The 19,406-nt window shown below is 36.8% G+C and overlaps 1 protein-coding gene across 3 annotated transcripts in view; it reads right to left on the reverse strand.

Moving 5' to 3' along the window:
• Positions 1 to 19,406, reverse strand: part of ZNF385D (zinc finger protein 385D) — a 416,346-nt gene that overhangs the window by 143,899 nt on the left and 253,041 nt on the right. Inside the window, exon 1 of one of the 3 annotated variants that reach the window (XM_053987816.1) lies at positions 19,022 to 19,245. The exons of the other annotated variants lie outside the window; for them this stretch is intronic. Within the exon in view, the coding sequence (XP_053843791.1) occupies positions 19,022 to 19,043 (22 nt within the window). The 5' untranslated portion in view covers positions 19,044 to 19,245. Of the gene's footprint in view, positions 1 to 19,021; positions 19,246 to 19,406 lie in introns of those variants that run through there. 3 annotated transcript variants of the gene reach the window in all.

Below are 19,406 nucleotides of genomic sequence, written 5' to 3' on the forward strand. Positions count from 1 at the left end.
GTAAACTCTGTGAAGATAGTTCTGTGTAGCAATGCATCTTCTATTCAGCACTAATAATTCCATTTAGCATTAATAACTCACCAGAAAGTGTTTTTACACATTTGTAACTGCATAGTGCAAAGTAAGTGGAACTTAATGACAAGTTACTGCAGATTTCCAGGGTACCACTTCACTCTTCTGCTAGCTGTCAAGCCTCTGTTGCTTTGCTGAATAACAGGCAGATCAACTTCAGAAAGTGATGAAGTTAGAAGAAGGATGGCAGAATCCGAGCAAAAAGAGCAAAGACAAAGCTAGCTCCACAGAGGGAGTGGAAAGAAAGGAAGGAGAGAGGTGCATTGAGAAAAAAAGTGGAGAAAGTCTATGGTTTTGCAGCTGCACTTGGCTGTTGGTCTTACACGTAGTACACAACAACGGACATGAAAATACTTCTGTCAACCTATGCCAGTGTCGCATAGCCTGGACCATGATTCCCTCCTGAATAAACCTCACAGAGTTGCTTACACAGGCCTGCCTATGTGTACGTATGTGACATATTTATTGAAATAAAATAATATTTTTCATTTTTCTTTCCCATGCATAAAAGCATAAATGCTTGCACAATACATCAGAAATTACCACAGTCGCAAAAATTTTGATTCACAAAAAAATGCCCCTACACATATGTGTTTAAAATTGTTAGGTTTATGATCTTTCACAGGTAGGTAAAAGAATAAGTGGAAAAATTAGAATGGAACCAAAAGCACAGGATTTATTAACGGATAGTGACCACTGCCACAGTAGATAGAATTATGCTTTACAGGACAGTCTCCTGGACATAAAGAACTTTTCAGTCCATCTTCCACTTTGAAAGATACGTGTTAAGATTTATTATAGATCATATCATATTTTTTCCCGAATGTATGTATTTCTAAATTAAAAACACTTCAAGGCTCCAGAACTTTTTCCAACAATGAAATAACTCCCACTCTGAATGAAATACCTGAAGAAAATTAAACCAAAACAGCAAACACAAATATCGTTCTTTCTCAGGATGTAAAGCCAGAAAAAAAAGCCTATTAGATCACATGGTCCAATTGCCTCTAAGCCCCAACCCATTACTTTTCATAAACTTCTACTATACTTTATTGAAATAAAACTAGTTCAGTCCTCGGGAGATACAGCTGTTTGTGCAAAAAACAAGAGCCTGAGGCTCTGTGACCAAGAGTTTCTGGAAAAAGAAGTTGATGCAAAACTGAAGTTTTCCTAGCAGGCAACCTATGTTTTGTATTGAGAAACAAAGAAAAAGCAGACAGTCCTTGGCAGTTTGTTGCCTCCACAGAGACAGGGAAAGAGAGGGATAAAATATTTAGTTAACTTGTTAAGTTTGAACCTTACTAGGACAGAATTTTATGCCATCTCGGATGACACATGCACTGTGTCAGTCATGACTACACTCTGGATTTTCATCAGCAGGTAATTTAAAAAAAAAACAAAAGTAAATTGTACTGGGGAGAGAAAAAGATCTGTATCTTCTGCTAAGTACCCAAGTAGTTGAAGATTAGATTGGAGTCACTTCCCTCAGCATTAAGCAACAGAGATCAGCTTACATCTTACTGGAGCTGTGCCATCAGATGTTGCTCTCTTGCCCCACTGCAGAAAAGTTCAGGTTCAAGTTGAATGCTCACTCAAGACAAAAGCGTGATCACTAACAACAGAGCAGTCTTCCAGCATGAAGAGGTGAAGAATTCACCAGGAATTTGCAGATCTCTCCTGACTTGCTAGGAACCTTTTTGCTGTTCTGATAAACTGGTCAGCCATTCTTCATCTGTCTGAAAAAAGCTAGGGATGCAAACGATCAGCAATTCTGCACTGCAGGACAGACTGTTGAGTTCAGCAAGGGAGCCATGAAAGGAGAGCTGGTTCTGACAGAGTACAAAACCCTGAAGAAAATGCTTAGGGCAAGGAGTTCACATCCAGTTTGGGAGAGGGAAAAGTGGAGGGGAAAGAAGGGGAAGTAAGGTGGCAGAAGGCAAAACATGACTGGAAATAAAAGAATGGGATGTTGGAAATCAGTGGGAGAAATTTGAACCTTGGCCAGAATCAATTAAACTGTTGTCTTCTGGAAATTCTATATCCAGTCACACATTTAATTTTAATAGTTTAAATAGGACATGTTATAGCATACTTAAATAGTAGTAATTGTGTAACTCTATGGTATCTATAAATTACATCTCTGCCAAACATTATTTAGTGCAATCACATGATGTTCTTGTGCAATTCAAATTATTTTACTTTTTTTTTTCTTTTCTTAAACAGAGATAAACATGTGTCATATGATATACTGGAACACAGAACTAGGTGTTAATTCACAGTATATCCTGATGAGTAAATGTGGGTTTTTTTTTCCATCAAGAAACTGTGCAATTGTGCTTCTACATGCATAGCTGCAATGAAAGAAAAAAAAAAAGAAAAAAAAGAGAAAGTACAGATTCCAAAGGACTGACTCCACTGCTCAAGCAGGGTCCCTTCATTGTCCCTAACAAATCCCAGCCGTGACCCTTCTGCAACAGGGAAAACATGACAAAACAGACTATATTGAATTCACTTTTATAAACCTTTTCATTCCGTGTCATAAAGGATCAGTTTGAAACCATGTTTTAATAATCTTTGAATCAGGCTGTGGGTTTGCACATGCCATGGCAATTACAAAGTTACCGATAATTAATCTATTCCTCTGTGCTAATTTGACTGATGCTTTGCTTCAAGATGTGATTGCTTATGGACAAGAAGAGAAAACAGCAAAAATTCAACTTTTTCTGTGTTGCAAAGCTCTGTAAGAATTTATCTTCTCTTCAGATCTACATGGAAGCTACACTTTCACACATAATGTAGAAGCAAATTCTTTTAAAAGTTTCAAAAATTTAAAGAAATCAAGGTCTGTATTTTAATCAAAGGTCCATATTGAAGCCTGCTGTGTAAGTCCTCAGCACCTCAGGGGAATGTCCCAATAGCTGGGCTGTTGACTGACTGGGGAGACTTGCACAATGACACCATTTTGGAGCAGTTTAGATTTGTGTAAATGTGTATTCACTTCACGGAGGAATTTAGCTTGTGTTTTCAGCAGCCCACAAAAATCCCTTGACCTCAGGGCTAGTGTTTTTCTGGGGAAGTGAATACCTTCTTTTACAGTGGAGAAGTTCTAACAAAATAGTTATTTATAAAAAATGGACTATGAAAACTTAAATTCTGGCAAGCTTACACCTGATGGAGCTGATTTAGGCAAATGCTCTGAGAGCTGGAATATGTGGCAGTTATTAGGTTGACTGTCCTTCTCCACACACTTGTAAAAATGCTGGCAGGTCTTTTCTTCAAATCTCTACGTAAAATAAGCCTATAATTTAAAAATAATATTTTCAAGCAAGTAAAATTATCTCCTGTCATTCTCTATAGGTGGGGGAAAAGCACTACTGCTTTTGCAGACAAGACACAGCGGACAAAAGAAATTTTTGTCCTATTTTCCAGAAACACAGGCACGTCAAGCCCAATTTATCTACTCCATGACATGTTGGATGCTCCAGGCTGCCTCTACGGAAATAGATAAAGGCTTGTCCTCAACAGATTTAATGAATGGGAATCCCTGCCCCTGGCTAATATAAATTGTTCTTGTTGGTGGATAATTCTATTGATTACAGTCCAGTTACATTTACACAAGTACACACAAGAATTGTCTGTAAAGCAGCACAATCTGTGGGCCAAAAAAAATGCAAACCTAGCAATACGTACGCATTTCTTTAATGCACGAAATTATGACTTTCCAGTTTTTTCCATATTCTATCCTGATGGTCCTTAAGTGTTTTATTATCATGTGACATAAAATTATTCCATGAAAAATACACATGTGGTTATTCACTCTATTCAGAGCTTTTTCCTCATGAAAAAAGCAAAGAAATTTTTATAGGTTCTGACACATATTTTGCTATAGGATTTCCTGAGTCGACCACACAGCTTGTAGCTGTAAACAGAAGGCTCACACCAATATCCTGTGTGTCTTGGTTATCATTTGATATTGGCAAAATTCTAAAAGGGAAAAAAAACCCTAACAAACCAACCAAACAAAAACTCCACAAGGAAAACCACCCCCTGCAGGGATATGAAAGGTGGCAAGGAGCAGTCTGCATACCAATATGCTGATTTCACTCCTGGCTAGGGATACCAAGGCATGGTTGAAGGGACAAATTCTACTCATCTGCATTTTTACATAGGCCAGGAACAGCCTGAAACCCTCTCTAAATAAAAAGAAACATGATAAAGTCTCGAGTAATAGTACCTTTCCTGGACTGCTCTTCAGTCAGCCTGGCTATGTTGTGGTCCTCTATCAAGCCATCTTAACATTTTATAGCCCCTGTTCCAGGACCCAAGCACAGAAAAATGTTATAAAACATTTAAATAAAATTTTAGAGAGAGCCATGCTTGCTCTCTCTATCTCACTACTCAAAATAGTTACTTCTAGCCCTATAAAACTATTAAAGTTTCACTTTGTGTGTATCAAAAATCAAATTAGGCATTCGCTGATTTTGCCCTCATAGTTATTAATGGTTTATAATTTAGCATTTCTTGAACTAACTCTAAATATATATTGAAACAGGCCTAGTGCAAATGCAACCACCTCAAACATTTCAGTTTGTTGGAGTCAAAGACAATTTCTCATCTACCTTCTTCCTAAGGTATTAAAAAAAAAATCAAGCCTTGGGCATAAGACACTAAAATTTACTCCACAGGAAAAAAAAGTCTCAGCTGACATGCTTTATTTTATTTTTAAGGCTTTCTCTGTTGGAGAGGCAAAAATAAAATAAAATAAATAACTTTGATTCTGTTGCATTACACAGTTATTTGAGAGATACTAAAGGAAATGGGGTTTTTTGAAAAGCATTTCTACCAAGTTGAGAATCTTGATAAAATAGAATACAGTACCAAGAGGAGAAAAATTTCACTTTTCTGATAATCCACATAGATCAGAAGGATCAGGATCTTGCAGCTTCACAATTCTAAGTCTATCTATTATAATTCCAGATGTTATTGAGTATGCTATACGTATATGTGCATATATTTTTTTTCTCTGATCTGCCTTGTCATTGCATTGCTTTGCTTCAATTATACGGAATGAAGACTTAATCAAATTCAACTTTTTTGCATCACAGCACTTGACAAATTTCTAATATTTTTATTACTTTTTCAGATTAAAGCAGAAAAGTAATGCCTAAATTTAGCCAACAGACTTTTATCTAACTGAATTTTGTGTCAAGTGTTTCAGGTAATTTCTCAATATGGTTTTATGACTTGAGAGGAGCAAGTCACCCCCCTCTACAAAAACTAAAACCTTGTAATTTTAATGAATTTGGGATATTAATCTTATCAGAAGAACCTTACAAAACCTAAGAAGCAAGGAGGACAATGCAAGAGCAAAGAGCCTTAACAGGATCACATGTTGACAAGCTAGATCCCTCCTCTCATCCTCCCACTCCAGTGCTAAGGAGTGAAGGGAGCCTTACATACTGTAATCATCTTTGCTTTCCATAAGAGGTAATCTCACAATACATTTTCCACGAATGAGAAGTGAGCCAACCAATTGTCAGATTGCTATAGAAATGCAAGGATTTTCTAAGGCACAGACAAACTTCATTCCTACAAATACTTTTGCACATATTTAACTACTCCAATCCCTCAAATCAGTGAAACAACATCAGAAAAGTTAATTATTTTTTAACTCAGAAGTGCATGCAGGAGTGGGGTCCATCTCTTATTTGCATGATTCCCTCTGACTAAACATTCCCAATGTTCCATAACAATAAGTTTTAAAATGATCTGCTATTCTAATAAAAAGGAATTAAAATTTTACCAAGGGTACTGAATTTGAAGGATGAATCAAAACCCCAAATACACAACCCACATCACTATATACAAGAGAATTTGCTTATATAATCCAGAATTTGGCACCGTTTTTCTTTAAAAACAAAACAAACCCACAAAGTACCAAGATACAGAAGAGAAATACAGAATGAAACTATAAACAGCAGATGAAAATGAAGATACTCTTAGTATATTGCCAAAGATTCAAGAAGAGTACATCCCTTCTTTCTGTCACTATTAAAAAAAAAAAAAAATCAGTGATAAGTGATATTCAGTGATAAGAAAACACTTCCTGTGACAAGAATACACTTCCTGTATCTAGAAATGTCAGTAAAAAACTCCTGTAACCTTACTAAAAAAAGACAGTATGTTGAGAAGACAGCATGTCTCTATATGATTCCAGCGGCTTAAGGAGAGTTACACTGGGTATTAGTTTGAGCTGAAATACTAAAGGACAATTATTGCAGCACACTGAATCTGCTTAATTAGAGGTATGAATTCAAGTAATGAGGCAATTTTGCATGCAAGCCTCTAAGAAACCTGAAACCAAACACAGCTTGCTTGTATAAGTGTTGCATTCCAGAGCTTCAGCTCAAGCCAATTTTACAGATCTGGAGTTGCAACTAAACATAAATCACCTGATTCACAGCAGAATGTTTTGGGCGTGTTAACTTGAAACACTGAGAAAATTCCAGCAGTGTTGGCCAAACCATGACAAAATTCAAGATCTGCACAAACTTCTTCAGCCTTAAACTGCTGATGATGGTACGGTTCTGCTGTCCACATATCTACATTAGGCTGGGACCTTAAGGCTTCTGCTCCTCTGAAGTTGAACACAGGGTATCTGTAACTTCACAAATCTGCTGCCTTTCTTTCTGCTTTACGAAAGACTTGATTTATCATCTAAGAAAAGACTCCCCAAACCTGTATTTCTGCCTATTCTGTTTCACTTGGACTTGGGCAGTATACGTGGTAATTTTGTCTAAATATAGATAAAATTTAAATGGGGAGTGATAGGATTTCTTTATTACACTCTTCAGACAGCTAAATTATACTTAAAGTACATTGACAAAACCTAGAGCACAGACAGCTGTTTTATGTTGCTATGTAGTTCTGTTGCTACCACATGGCAAAAAAATTTTACATTTTATTTCTCACTTAACTTGACCATTTAAGTTCACAGAAAGCATCAGATGACCCAGGTGTTCAGCTATATGAGTATTCACAGTTCCAAAATTTGTGAAAGTAAAATAAATCTCTGTGTCCAAGGTCAAGCACCAACTGTATTAACAGAACTCTTATGAAGTTCTTGAGGTTGCCTGTAGCCTTGGAATTGAAGCAGGGATACAAAATCAAACAATGCAGAGTTCACCTTTAAGTTGCTACACCAGGCACTTTTCAACATATTTTTGTAGAGCATTGCCAAAACCAGGCCTGGTCATGCTACTAAATTGGTAAAGTCAGATTACCAAGACTGGTGGAACCCCAAGAACAGCAAAACAAGACTGAAAAAAAGTCAGTGTTATTCGGTGTCTGACAGCCTGCAGTAAATAGACCAATTGCTGAGAATTTGGTTCCCACAAAATATCAATTTTTTGCATTTATAAGACCCTTCAGTGTTCCCTACAACTTCCTCTGCAGATGTAAGCAAGTTGGTTTTAGCCCAAATAAAAAAATAAATTAAAAAAAAAAAATACAACTAGAAAGCCCCTTGTGTTAGGTTTACCACTTCACATGATTTCAGCATTCTTTCTGCTCACTGAAAGCTAGGAAAAGTTGGCATGAGCTATTTCTTAGAGCTATCACACACTGAAAAACCCACATAAAGCAGTAAATGCCTATACACACCCAAGGGGACTAGAAACTCTCTAATTTTTTTTCATGGAAATCTATTTTTGAGAATATTTTGCTTAAGTTCATGTTCTTGCTCTAACATCATGGGCAATGGCCTCTTATTGGACATGATTTAGTACAAGATTTTATCTCTTTACCTCTAAAATTCACTATAAATTTCAAATTTACTATATATTATAGTAGTACAATGTTATTTGGCCTTTCCACATTCAAAGGTCAAACCAACTTTCTAATTACAAATTACAGTTTCCTTGTCACTAGAAACTATTACCTATATACAATTTTAATACACATCCATTCAGTAGCTCCAGACACACAACTGCAAATGTCAAAATCCTGCAGACTAGAAATGAACTTCTCCCACATGCAGCTTTTTCTGGCTGAGCTACAAACCCACAGATATGATAGCTTGATATGATTTGTGGTCAGAAACTTCAACAGAGCTGTATGAGATGATGCTCTAAGAAAAATGTTAAGCCTCCTCTGCTAGTGAGGGGGTGGGGGTGAGGAAGGTGGGGAAGATAAGAAACCCCAGACTTCTTATTGCTGCTGTTCTGCTTAACTAATGCAGTCTGTTAACTGAAGGAGAATCACCACAAAACTACTCAACTATTCAATGAATTTTCTTGATCATTTTTAATGAGTCTGCCAATAATGTGCCTTAATGAGGCAAAAAAGGAGTTCAACAAGGCATTGGAGTGGTGGTCCCCAGGAAAGTAAATAAAACTAAAATAAAAATAGGACTAGTGTGAATTAAGAGTTACTCTACAAACTTGTACATAACCAGGAAAGCTTGCAAGCCACCATCCTACAAACATAGATTAATTCCTTGCAAATGTAAGCCTAAGAGGGAATTGTTTTAGGCCTAGGAGTATATGGAACTAAACAGTCCAGTTGATTCAAGAATGTCACGTTACCCTTATTGGCATAGATGACGTGGTAACAGAAATTAATAAGAACAATAATGACTATACCTGTTTGCAGTAGAAAGCTGCATGCTAAGCTTATAGAAGAGAGGTTTGTGGTTTTAAAACCCTTCCTGAAAATTAAAAAAAAAAAAAAAAAGCACAAAAAAGAAGAGAAAAGAGGGTAACTTTCATTGCCTGTTGATTCCTGAGCCTTTCTATGGAAATCATCAAAGCTGAGGTGGACAAAGGAATGATAAAGGAATGATGGTGTCTTGCCCCACAGGTATTGAGAGCTCCTCTAGCATGGTGAGACCTGCAGCACTGCATTCCCTCCTGCAGATGCATCTTCCCATAGGTGGGGCTCCCCACACGAGGCCAATGCAATCAAAATTATCCAACCACCCAAGCTCATATTTGCATCACATTCATTGCCCCTTCTGGCAAAGGTACAGGTAGCAGCTATTTAAAGAGGCTCTTTAACCCTAACATCTAAATCCTTCACCATCACCACATCATGCTGCCTCTGCCCCAGACCCACTGCCCAACTGGCTGCCAGAGATTTACTACACTGCTGATGATCAGTTTTAATATTTTAAAGAACATTTAACTTGCATTTGAAATGACTGCAGACATTAAACACAACTGTCACAAATTATTTGGCAGTTACCTTAATTAGAATAGGTCTAGTTTAATATTCCAGCATACCTGAAACTCTTACTTTTCTGGGGGCCATGGAAGTTTCCCAGGACGTTAGGTCCAGTAAATGAAATTGAGTTCAAGAAAATCTGTTAGCACAGTCCAACACTTTCCACAGTTCATTACAAATAATAATTACTTTCTGAAACATTCTCCTTCTCCATTAACAGATCTGACTCAGTAAAAACAGTATCAGTGAGGAAAGCTCATTTTTTTTCTGAAATACCCTTGAAATTGCAAGAGCTTTTTTTGATATCTGCTAGCAGTTGCCATACTTACACTATACTGTTTACAAAAACTGCCCAACTTCTTTCAGACAAACCATCAATATTACCTTAACTAATTTACTACTACAATCAGCTCCCTACATTATTTACTAGGACAGAATATGGCTACAGAGACAGAAAAACTTGCAAAACTGGAAATCTGCCCATCACAGGCACCTCACAAAGATTTCTTAAAAGATTAACTTATTATGGTAAACATTCTCTGACAGCATTAACCATCTATTGCTATGAGCATCTAGAAAGGGCTAACAATTTATAATTACCATTATTTCTTTTTCTCTTTGTGATTTGGAAGATATTAGCTCAGCTGGAGTCTCTTGAACAGATATTTGATATAAAATATTCATAATTCATTTGACTATATACTGAGGTCAGATGGCAATATGTTTGTTTGCAGATGAATCTAAATTGAGCTTTGTATTGCTGAAAATGTGCTGGCATAGCTTTTAACATAAAAAACCCTCTTATAATAAATTACCATAAAGTATCATGCAATTTTTATCTTTGTGAATGTTCCCGTGAAGAAACGGTCCTACTAGAAATGCACAAAAAACTTATACAAATCACATAAACATTGTTAGAAAAAACTGAGGGATATTTTAAGAGTATTAATTGATAATGTTTTTCAATGCTAAGTATCATCAAAGACTGCCTGAGACAGTTCTGTTTTTCATCACTACACTGAATCTTCTGGATATATTTACCTTTCTTTTTTAAAAAATAGGGCAAGGGATAATAAGAAGTAAAAATAAATTAATGTTCTACATATCTGCATTTTCTTCCTAAAATCTGTAGAGTTTTCTGGGTGTCACAGTGACATGTAGCATCATCATTCATGGTCTTCAGAATGTTAATTTCAGACTATTTAAATATTTTTTCTTCCCTATATGTTGATGATAGCATGTGATGACAATTCTGCTTCAAGCTAATGGCAAAACAGAGCAGTTTTTTTGGTCATCTTGGAGTGTTTGTGAAGGGTGGTGCTGCCAGTACCATTTTGCTGCAGCATCAGCAGGCCGCCCCACTTTACCTGCTGCCTGCCTTTCTCTGCCAGCAGAGTCTATATACATTTCACACATTAAGTCTTTCCACAATCACATTTTGATTGTATCTACAGTGCTAGAGAGATTTGCAGTGTTGCTTTGATTGTTTTTTAATGTGTTTTCAGCCTTTCTGTGTTTGTTTATTACATTCGGTAAGTTCATTCACGTGAAGGAGCATATCTGTGGGGGTATTTCTGTAGTAATGTCCCTCATTAGGGCCACTGATTCTTTCAGCCTTGAAAACCTACATGTTTTCATGCAGGTAACCTATTGCATGCATTGTTAGAGTGTGTTGAGCTAAATGCTAGTATGCATGGGGTGCTAATTAGCATTGAGTAGGTTTGTCAGCTATGCCTATATAAGAATATATATTTTATGTTCGACAAAAATACTGCAAAAGATTGGGAGAAAAAGAAAAGGGGAAAACCATTAGGAATTTATAAATGTAATGAAAATTTTTACCTCAAACCAATTGGAAAAAAGGGTTGTTATTTCAAAACCTTTTTTAATGAAGAAATAATAGGGAGAGAAAAATCATACCATGTAGACCAATGCAATTTCCAAGTACTCAGGGCTACTAAGATTTAAGCCTAAGAATCTAAATGTGTTCTTAGGAGGCTGTTGCAACTGCCCTAGCACTGCATGTGGAAAGGAGGACCAAACAACCAGTTTTACAAGACAGACAGACTGTGGTCAGGATTGGCGAGACAAATGTTTGTAAATGATTACATCATGTCTTGAGTGCTGAAATCTTGTAAGGATACTAGAAATAATACAGTTCAGTGGCTTTTAGTACCCATGTTCATGTGGCTACCATGCCCTCAGTCAGGAGGCAAAAAGCAAAAGGATTTAAATATATCCTTATATATGCATACATAACTTTTTATGGCCTGTTTGGCTTGTTAGAATTTGTCCTTTACAAACACAAGAATTGCAAAGTTAAATAGGAGATTATGTAAAGTCTTACATATGTCTGCAGTTGCTACTTTTTTCTATGCTACCTAAAAGCAGACAAGCCATGCAACTTCCACTGTTGAAAAATTTGCTGCTTACAGCAGCACAATTTACTAGCAATAATAGAAAAACAGAGAAACAGTGTGCTTGCTACATAATAGTCACATATCTGGCAAGCTGAATGCACCTGTTACATTGCTGGTTTTGACAGGAGGTGAGTGGATTTGCTATCACAGGTAAATACCAGCAAACAAAACCTAATTTGCTAAACATTACACTATAGAGACAGTAGACCCTCAGGTCACTACTGAAAAATGACTTGGCTTAGCAAAAAGAGCACTGATATTCCTTGCAGTGCCAAGACTGCCTTCTTCTCCACCTGCTCCTTCCTTTTGCATTCACAGCTGCAGATCTGGTCAAGGTTCTGTGTTTTTTGACTTGGTTTTCTGTGTTGTTTTTTCTTTTTTCTTATCATTCTGTATTGATCCTTAGTGCAATGATGGGTAACGATATTGGGTAACAATATTGGAAAACACAATAATTATCTCCCTCTATCTTCATAACTTACTACACTCTATAGTAAACAAACTGAGTAAACAAGGTCAACAAGAACAAAAGAAGCTGAGAAAATTTTCATGGCTTTCATTTGAATGAATTGTCCATCTGCTTTTTCAATTACAACATAAAAGTAAATAAATGAGAGAACCACTATGAAATAATACTCAAAGAGAAAGTTAAGCCTATCTTTTTTTCTTTTGTTCTCAAGAAAGACGTTTTAATATTCAGAGGGGGTTTTCTAGCATAAACTTGCTTTTTAGGTTCTATCTTGTCTTCTGATGGAGAGAATTGGGGAAGAGACTGCTGGTTTGCATTGTAATAAAGCGAACACATAAAGAGCACACAGTATAAAAATTACCAGTATGAACCAAAGCCCTTTGAGACCCTAAGCATATGCTAAAATTTCAAACAGCCATGCTCAGAGTTAGCAGACACAGTCAAACTCATTTTTGTATCCCCTCTAACTGCTTCAGAGATGAAGATACTATACATTATCAAACTCCAGGACCTTTTCAAGCAAACTTGAAAACCAAGTGTTACATTATGGTTTTAAATTCTGAAATTATGGTTTTAAATTCTGAAACCTGTAGGGACTACAATACAGAATAAATTAGTTGGCTTGGTAAAAGATCCAGGACCTCATCTCATAGTGATGAAAGAATTTCTCATGATTTCCAAAAAACTTCCTAGGTTCAGCCACCTAGCAGAGGTATAAAAAAATATAAATAGATTCATCTAACCCCACCTTTTTAAAATGGATTGGGGGGAGGGAAATAAGGTAAAAAAGGAGCCAAAATAAAACACAGACAGAGAAAAAGTACTTTTGTTTAAACAGCAGATAGGGACTCAAGATGTCTTTCAATTTTTTCAAGCTTGAAGAAATTTTAAGCATCAAAAGAGACAGAACTGTATTATCACAGATGTTAACAAGAGGTAAGTGTGTATATTAATTGAACTTTCATAAGAGCCTCCCTTACAATTCCAATCTGAAATTACGGTTGCATTCTCATATTTTACATTTGATCCAGACCCTTGCCAACTACTTTGTCATACCATGCTTAAGATTGCAGAAACACTTTATGGTGAATATGTACACAGAAAAAAAAATGGCTAAGAGGAACATGATTGTGAGCATGAGACTGTTGAGCTGCAGGAAGTGGTCAACAAAATGAGCAAGAAGGTCTAAGCATATAAGCGTATGAGTCAGTAATGCAGCTTCGTGTATTAGATTTTTTACCTCTAAGTAGATTTCTCAAAGAAGTGCTACTAAAATAACTGAGCATACAGGCTGACCTACAGAATGTGGTTTTGCCATATAATGGCTTACCCTACAATAGAGGAAAACTTCTTTCCACTTTCATCCACAGCAATTTAATTCAAGTGCAATCTCGGCCACTTCAAGCTTTGGTATATCTGTCTTTTGCTGCATTTTCTCTGAATGTTGTCAATCATCTATGCAATTTCAGCTGCAAAACTAATCTTTGCAGTATATTACACATAATATCTCCTTTTTAAAAATGGAAGCCCTTATGACCTCTATTGTATTTCAAGAACTTTTCACAATCTAATGGCAAATTGAAATATTTCCTTTTCCCAGTCCAAATATATTTCTCCTTTTTCAAGTACCACCATCTTCTTTAGTGCAATGAGAGGCAAAATCTTTAAAGGGTTTCCTGTAACCTGATTAACATTTTTGTAATTGCAAGAATTTCTAGAATTGCCACGAGCTTATGAAACAAAATCAAAATAACATGGAAGGATATTTGCACAAAGGCACAGAGACGTAGCCATATGACTCTAATATAAATACAGTCAAAGGCTTTCATTATTTGAAAGTACTTTGCAAAATTTATGTGTTGCCTTTAGGAAAAAAAAAAGAAAACAGATGCATGATATCAGAATGAAAATTTTAAAGATCTGGTTTCTTCTTAATTTCATTTTTTAACAGAAGAAAGACATTTGTTGGGAAGGAATGCAGGATTAGATTCTACAATCATGCCAGTTAAAATATGCACAGACACACATTCACATGAGCACGTGAGTGCACACACACTTTGTTAAAGGACCTTCAGCTGAAGCAACTGTGATCTAATCTTCTCTAATGAAGCAGGAAGCCATTGATTCCAATTTTGGGTTTGGAGTAATTCTGTCACCCACAAGAAAAGTCACACTTGGAATTACTTTGTTTGTTTTGGGGTTTTTTTGGGTGTGGTTTTTTTGTTTGTTTTTGTTTTGTTTTTGTTTTTTTTTTTGTTTTGTTTTGTTTTTTTTTTTGTTTTTTTTTTTTTTTTTTGTTTTGTTTTTTTTTGTTTTTTGTCTGTGAAATGGCAAAAGGACCTTTTATTTAAGGCAACATACTGGATATATTTTGAGGCATTTCAAATGAACAGTTTCTGTAACAGAAACTAAAAGGGTGTAATCCAGCACAAAACAGTTTCTGTAAGTTCAAACAGGATTTTTAAAAATTGTTATTATGTATATATGCATTAAAGATTATTCAGTGCTTCAAGATATGAACTTCCCTGCCCAGGAGCCTGTAATGTTCCAAATATAAACATCAGGCTCCTACAGTTTTCAAGATCCTATACATTGGCTTGCTCAGCTAAATTCTTCTGTCACACACAGCATCCATTATATATTAACTACACTTTCTTATTGCAGATGGCTGGTGATAAAACACAGTTAGTAATCCAGTATCTGTGCTTCTCAAAACGTTTTAAAAGAACAGCCTTATCAACACCGATTCATCCTGACTTAAATGAAAACATAAATGGTGCTAAAGACCTCCACAGTGTCTAACCTAGAAGGAAATATAACCTCCTTAAAACAAACCAGTAACAATCAAATATTTTCATCGAAACAAAAAAAAAAAAAAAAAAAAAAGCCCTGTTTCAGCAGTTGGTCAGTTGGCTTGTACAATGTGTGTTTTCTTTAAAGAGGTGATGAGATTCGGGGCGGGGGGGGGGGAGCATATTCTTTTTATTCCATGACTCATCCCACATGAATCTCTTAAAGAAAGTGTTCCAGAAATAAAAAGTGATATTCAGAATAGTAGCATGTATGCAGATGAACTACTACATTCTGCAATTGACTGAAAAAAAACCCCTAAAGATTAAAACAGCCACCATACAAACAGAAATGTTATGGCATTTTCAGGTAAAATTATTTGTTTGTTTCCCTTAATGTTATATACAGTTATTTCCATGCCAATATATTAATTTCCTGTATAATGTGAAACATTGAGAACAGAAGTTACTTAAAACAGTAATAGGTTCAGAAGAGGCAGGGAGGGAAGAGGGGAAAAAAAGAAAAAAGAAAGGTACAATATTCTCCTTTTTCCCTCTCCCTTTTCTTTGTAAATTTTAATTTTAGAGTTTCTTTGAGTTGTGCTTTAGTAAGACCAAAGTATGGGGGCAGTGATTTTTTTTTTTTTTTTTTTTTTTTGCTGCCAGGGGTGAAGGATTCACTTTGCTCTCAGTTCCAGCTGGGTTCCCCGAGCCCTCAGGACCCGTGCTCACTGTCCCAGAACCGCAATATCACTGCGGCGTTCCCTCCAGCTCCACAGCAGCAGCTCTGCCCCTTCCCCTGGCCACGAGCACTTCCCACCTGCCCTGACCACACTGGCCACCCCAGCCACAAGGGTGGCCACGGGGCCACTGCGCTCCAGGACAAGCCAGATCCCGTGCTGCCAGGCCCAGGAAGGCGCAGTCATGGCGAGGTGGCCAAGCCAAGCCAAGCCGAGGCGGCCAAGCCAAGGTGACAGTGGCCAGTGGGGCCTTTTAAGGTAGAGGTGCAGGTCTGGCCATTAGCCACAGCAGAGCCCTCATGCTGAGTAGGGCTAGGGGAGGCTCTCTCTCATCAGCGTGCAACATCAGCGCTGTGGCACTGAGAGCCACCCACCATTCCTCCTCTTGGAATGGCTGAGAAGGGTCACAGCTGACTTTTATCTTTTACTAAATTATTAACTTGGCAATAAATACAGGCAAAAGTTGCTCTGAGGTACGTATGTATGTTCTTAAGCACAAAACGTCTCCGTATGATAACACTTAACAGAAATGTATTATATTCACTGGCATTTGGCTTACTCCATAAACATACTACATCATTTTGTAGGATTTTTATTACTATTATTATTACAATCCCATATTCCTATTCAACTTGAAATGATGAATGCAAAATCAATACAATAAGTAACAAATGTATCCACGGTGACCAAACAACAAACTCAAAAGCACAGCACGGTGAGTGAAAATTAGCAGTTCTTGAAAAAACTACATCACAATTCAATTGCACTGTAAAAGAACGGCTCATGAATTTAGAAGGGTTACAATGAGCTTAATTATTTGAAGGATCAGCTTAAATAGTAAAATAAACATAGGATGTAAAATAAATGTAGGATGTAAGATAAAGGTAGAATATCTTCCTGGAGGTTACAGCCTTAAAGAGGGAGAGAAACATGATGACAAATTCCTGAATTTAGCAACTTCTCTCTCTGATAGTTAAAAAACTCCCTTCACCCATTAACACTTGCTCTATAACAATAATACTGTTAGAGGGTTAGGTCTTACTTTCCATGGTAATTTTCAGTATTTATTTCAACCTTAATGCTGTACACACGCATTCCCACTATGCCACCTTACATCAGCAGCAATTCGACAAGAAGGCCCAGAAAAGCAAACAAGATGCAGAGAAACATACAGAAAAATGCTTTCCTTTTCTTCCCTTTCTATAATTATGTGGCCCAACAGTTGCACGTATGGATTAAAAAAAAAAAATCCAAGCTCCCCCCAAAAACCTAAAGAATTCTTTATTAATATTTAAAGGAAAGTATCTTTTTTTTTCCTTAGAAAAAATAAAATTCCAATATTGTCTACGTGGTGGCTGTAGCAATTTGAAATCAAAGTAGGTGCGCGATGTACACAGTCAAGATTTCATCTGGCTCAGTGCAATACTGCTTTGTGCAGTAACAGGGAGAGGTGAGATTACAGATGTTCTGGTTTCTTACTGACAGTGCAAGAAAATACCCAGAATAAAAAGAAAATACCCAGAATAACCACAGGTAAACATCATCCCCCAGCTCATGCTTTCTTATGCAAAAGAGAGGAACAAGAGCATTCATTAATATTGAAGGAAACTTCAAACTGAACACAGCAGACAGAGAACTTGCCTAGCAGAAACTTTCAGCTCTGCTCTCAGTGAAATTTCCTACAAAGCACAATACAGTTTTTTCCCATTTAAAAACTTGTGTTGCACCAGAAAACAAATATGTGCATATTTTTTTCAAAGTAACACCAAAAATTTTGATCACCATTACATGTTTCTGAAAATTACAGACAGGACAAAAATTAAAAAATTAAATACCATTCAGCTAACATATACCTAATAACATAACACTATAACTTAGAAAGGTGCAGCTTCTAATCCCACACAAGAAAAACTGATTGTTAAAAAAACCCAACCAAACAAACAAAAACCATCTTGCACTTGCAATGCTGTTAAAGGTAGAAAAATACTGGAAAGAAATGAAAAGCAAATTAACCTGGCTTTTTTAATGGTGAAGAGACTTAATCCAAATTGCTCAAACCTAAAACCATACTGCTTGCCTATTCTTCCTCAGTCTTTTGAAAATGTAGTAAAGCTAAAATATTGAAAATTTATCTTTGAAAGGGACTCTGAACAGTTCTGACAACTCAATGTGTATGTTTTTTTCTGCTAAGACACTTTACATCTAAATCTATCGGCTTTCATAATGTATTTCACTGTTAAAGACAAATCACATACACATGCACAGTCTTTAATTTTATGAAAATAAGAAGATAGTGTTTAGCATGGCACAAGGGATAGTACTTTTTTGACAGAGCTGAGAATACTACAAAAGTTCTTCCCTTAAAGCTTGAAGTGAACTCCTGATTCAATATTTAATGAAACTGAGAAAGCTGCTGAATGTCCCAGAAATCCTTCAACTCCCTGCTCTCTGTTCATTCTAAGTACTATGCTGCTATAAATTAACAGTGAGACTAGATGAGATTTCAAGCAGCCAAGAATAGCATTTTTTCCATCACACCCACCAAATTCTCTGTTTTATTTTTCTTTGCTTTTTAACAGCACTAACTTGCAGCATTATATTGCAATCGTACATCCCAGCCCAGTACTGCAGCACTACATTGCTCAGACATAGCTCTACACTCCAGCATGTTTTTAGGGTATGCAGCCAGCTCAGCTGTAAGCTGAAGGAAGACTTCTGTCAAGCAACAAAACTAAACTCTGCACAAATATTTAACAGCTCCAAGACCCCTAAAGGCTTAAAATAACATGCATTTTGTGGCATGCTAGGAGCCAACTCCACACCGGTGATGTGCACAATGCAGAGAACTCGACAATCGCAGCACTGCAAATAAAACATTGTTTCCCCTTTATACCTTGGAATTCTTCAAACTAAAAGCTGAATGAAATACTGAGGTTCACTGTGCCTCCCCAGTGCTGACAGTGCAGTAGCAGCTTGTCCATTACATTAAGTTCGTCTAAAACTTCCCATGCCTCACAAGCATTTCTCATCCCCTCTCAGCAGACGAAACACATGTTCATTTAAAACAAACCTAGCACGAGTTCATCTAATCTAGCTTGTTTTTCAAAGCGCTAGAACTACGCAGTAGCCCACTCAAACAGAAAATTTCCCAGACAATGGAATCCTTTCAAACTGCACAGCCGGCAGGATTCCCCAGTTGTCAGTTTTAGGTGCATGCCAGCACAAAATGTTCTTGAATACGAAATCTGTAATAATCACTCCTATTGATAATGTGAGCAGAAGCAGAATTACATCACGGTTAACACTTACCAAAATACATTATGTTTCTCATTAATCATGCAGTCAGGATCCCACGTCTGTGTATTCAGCATTACCTCCTGCACAGGGCTGACATGTAAAACAGAGCTTTTTCATTCTACATTATGTGGAAATTTCCCAGCACGAGAAGCATGAGAGAGCAGTGTGCCTCCTCAGGATGAGCGCTTTGCAGGCAGTCTTATCCCTGATACAATCCCTGTCTGATTTAGCGTTTACTCTGGCTGCATGCTGCACTGCCCATTCTTACTGTAATCTGACTCCTCCTTCTGATGTCCTTGCTGTGCCTGTGACATCAGGACTAAGAGTACTACAAACAGATCTTTTCTTTAACGGGTTCACAACGACATGCTCTTATATCCTGGTTAACCTAACTCTA

Source organism: Vidua macroura, chromosome 1 (genome assembly GCF_024509145.1).
Source record: "Vidua macroura isolate BioBank_ID:100142 chromosome 1, ASM2450914v1, whole genome shotgun sequence".
NCBI lineage: Eukaryota > Metazoa > Chordata > Aves > Passeriformes > Viduidae > Vidua > Vidua macroura.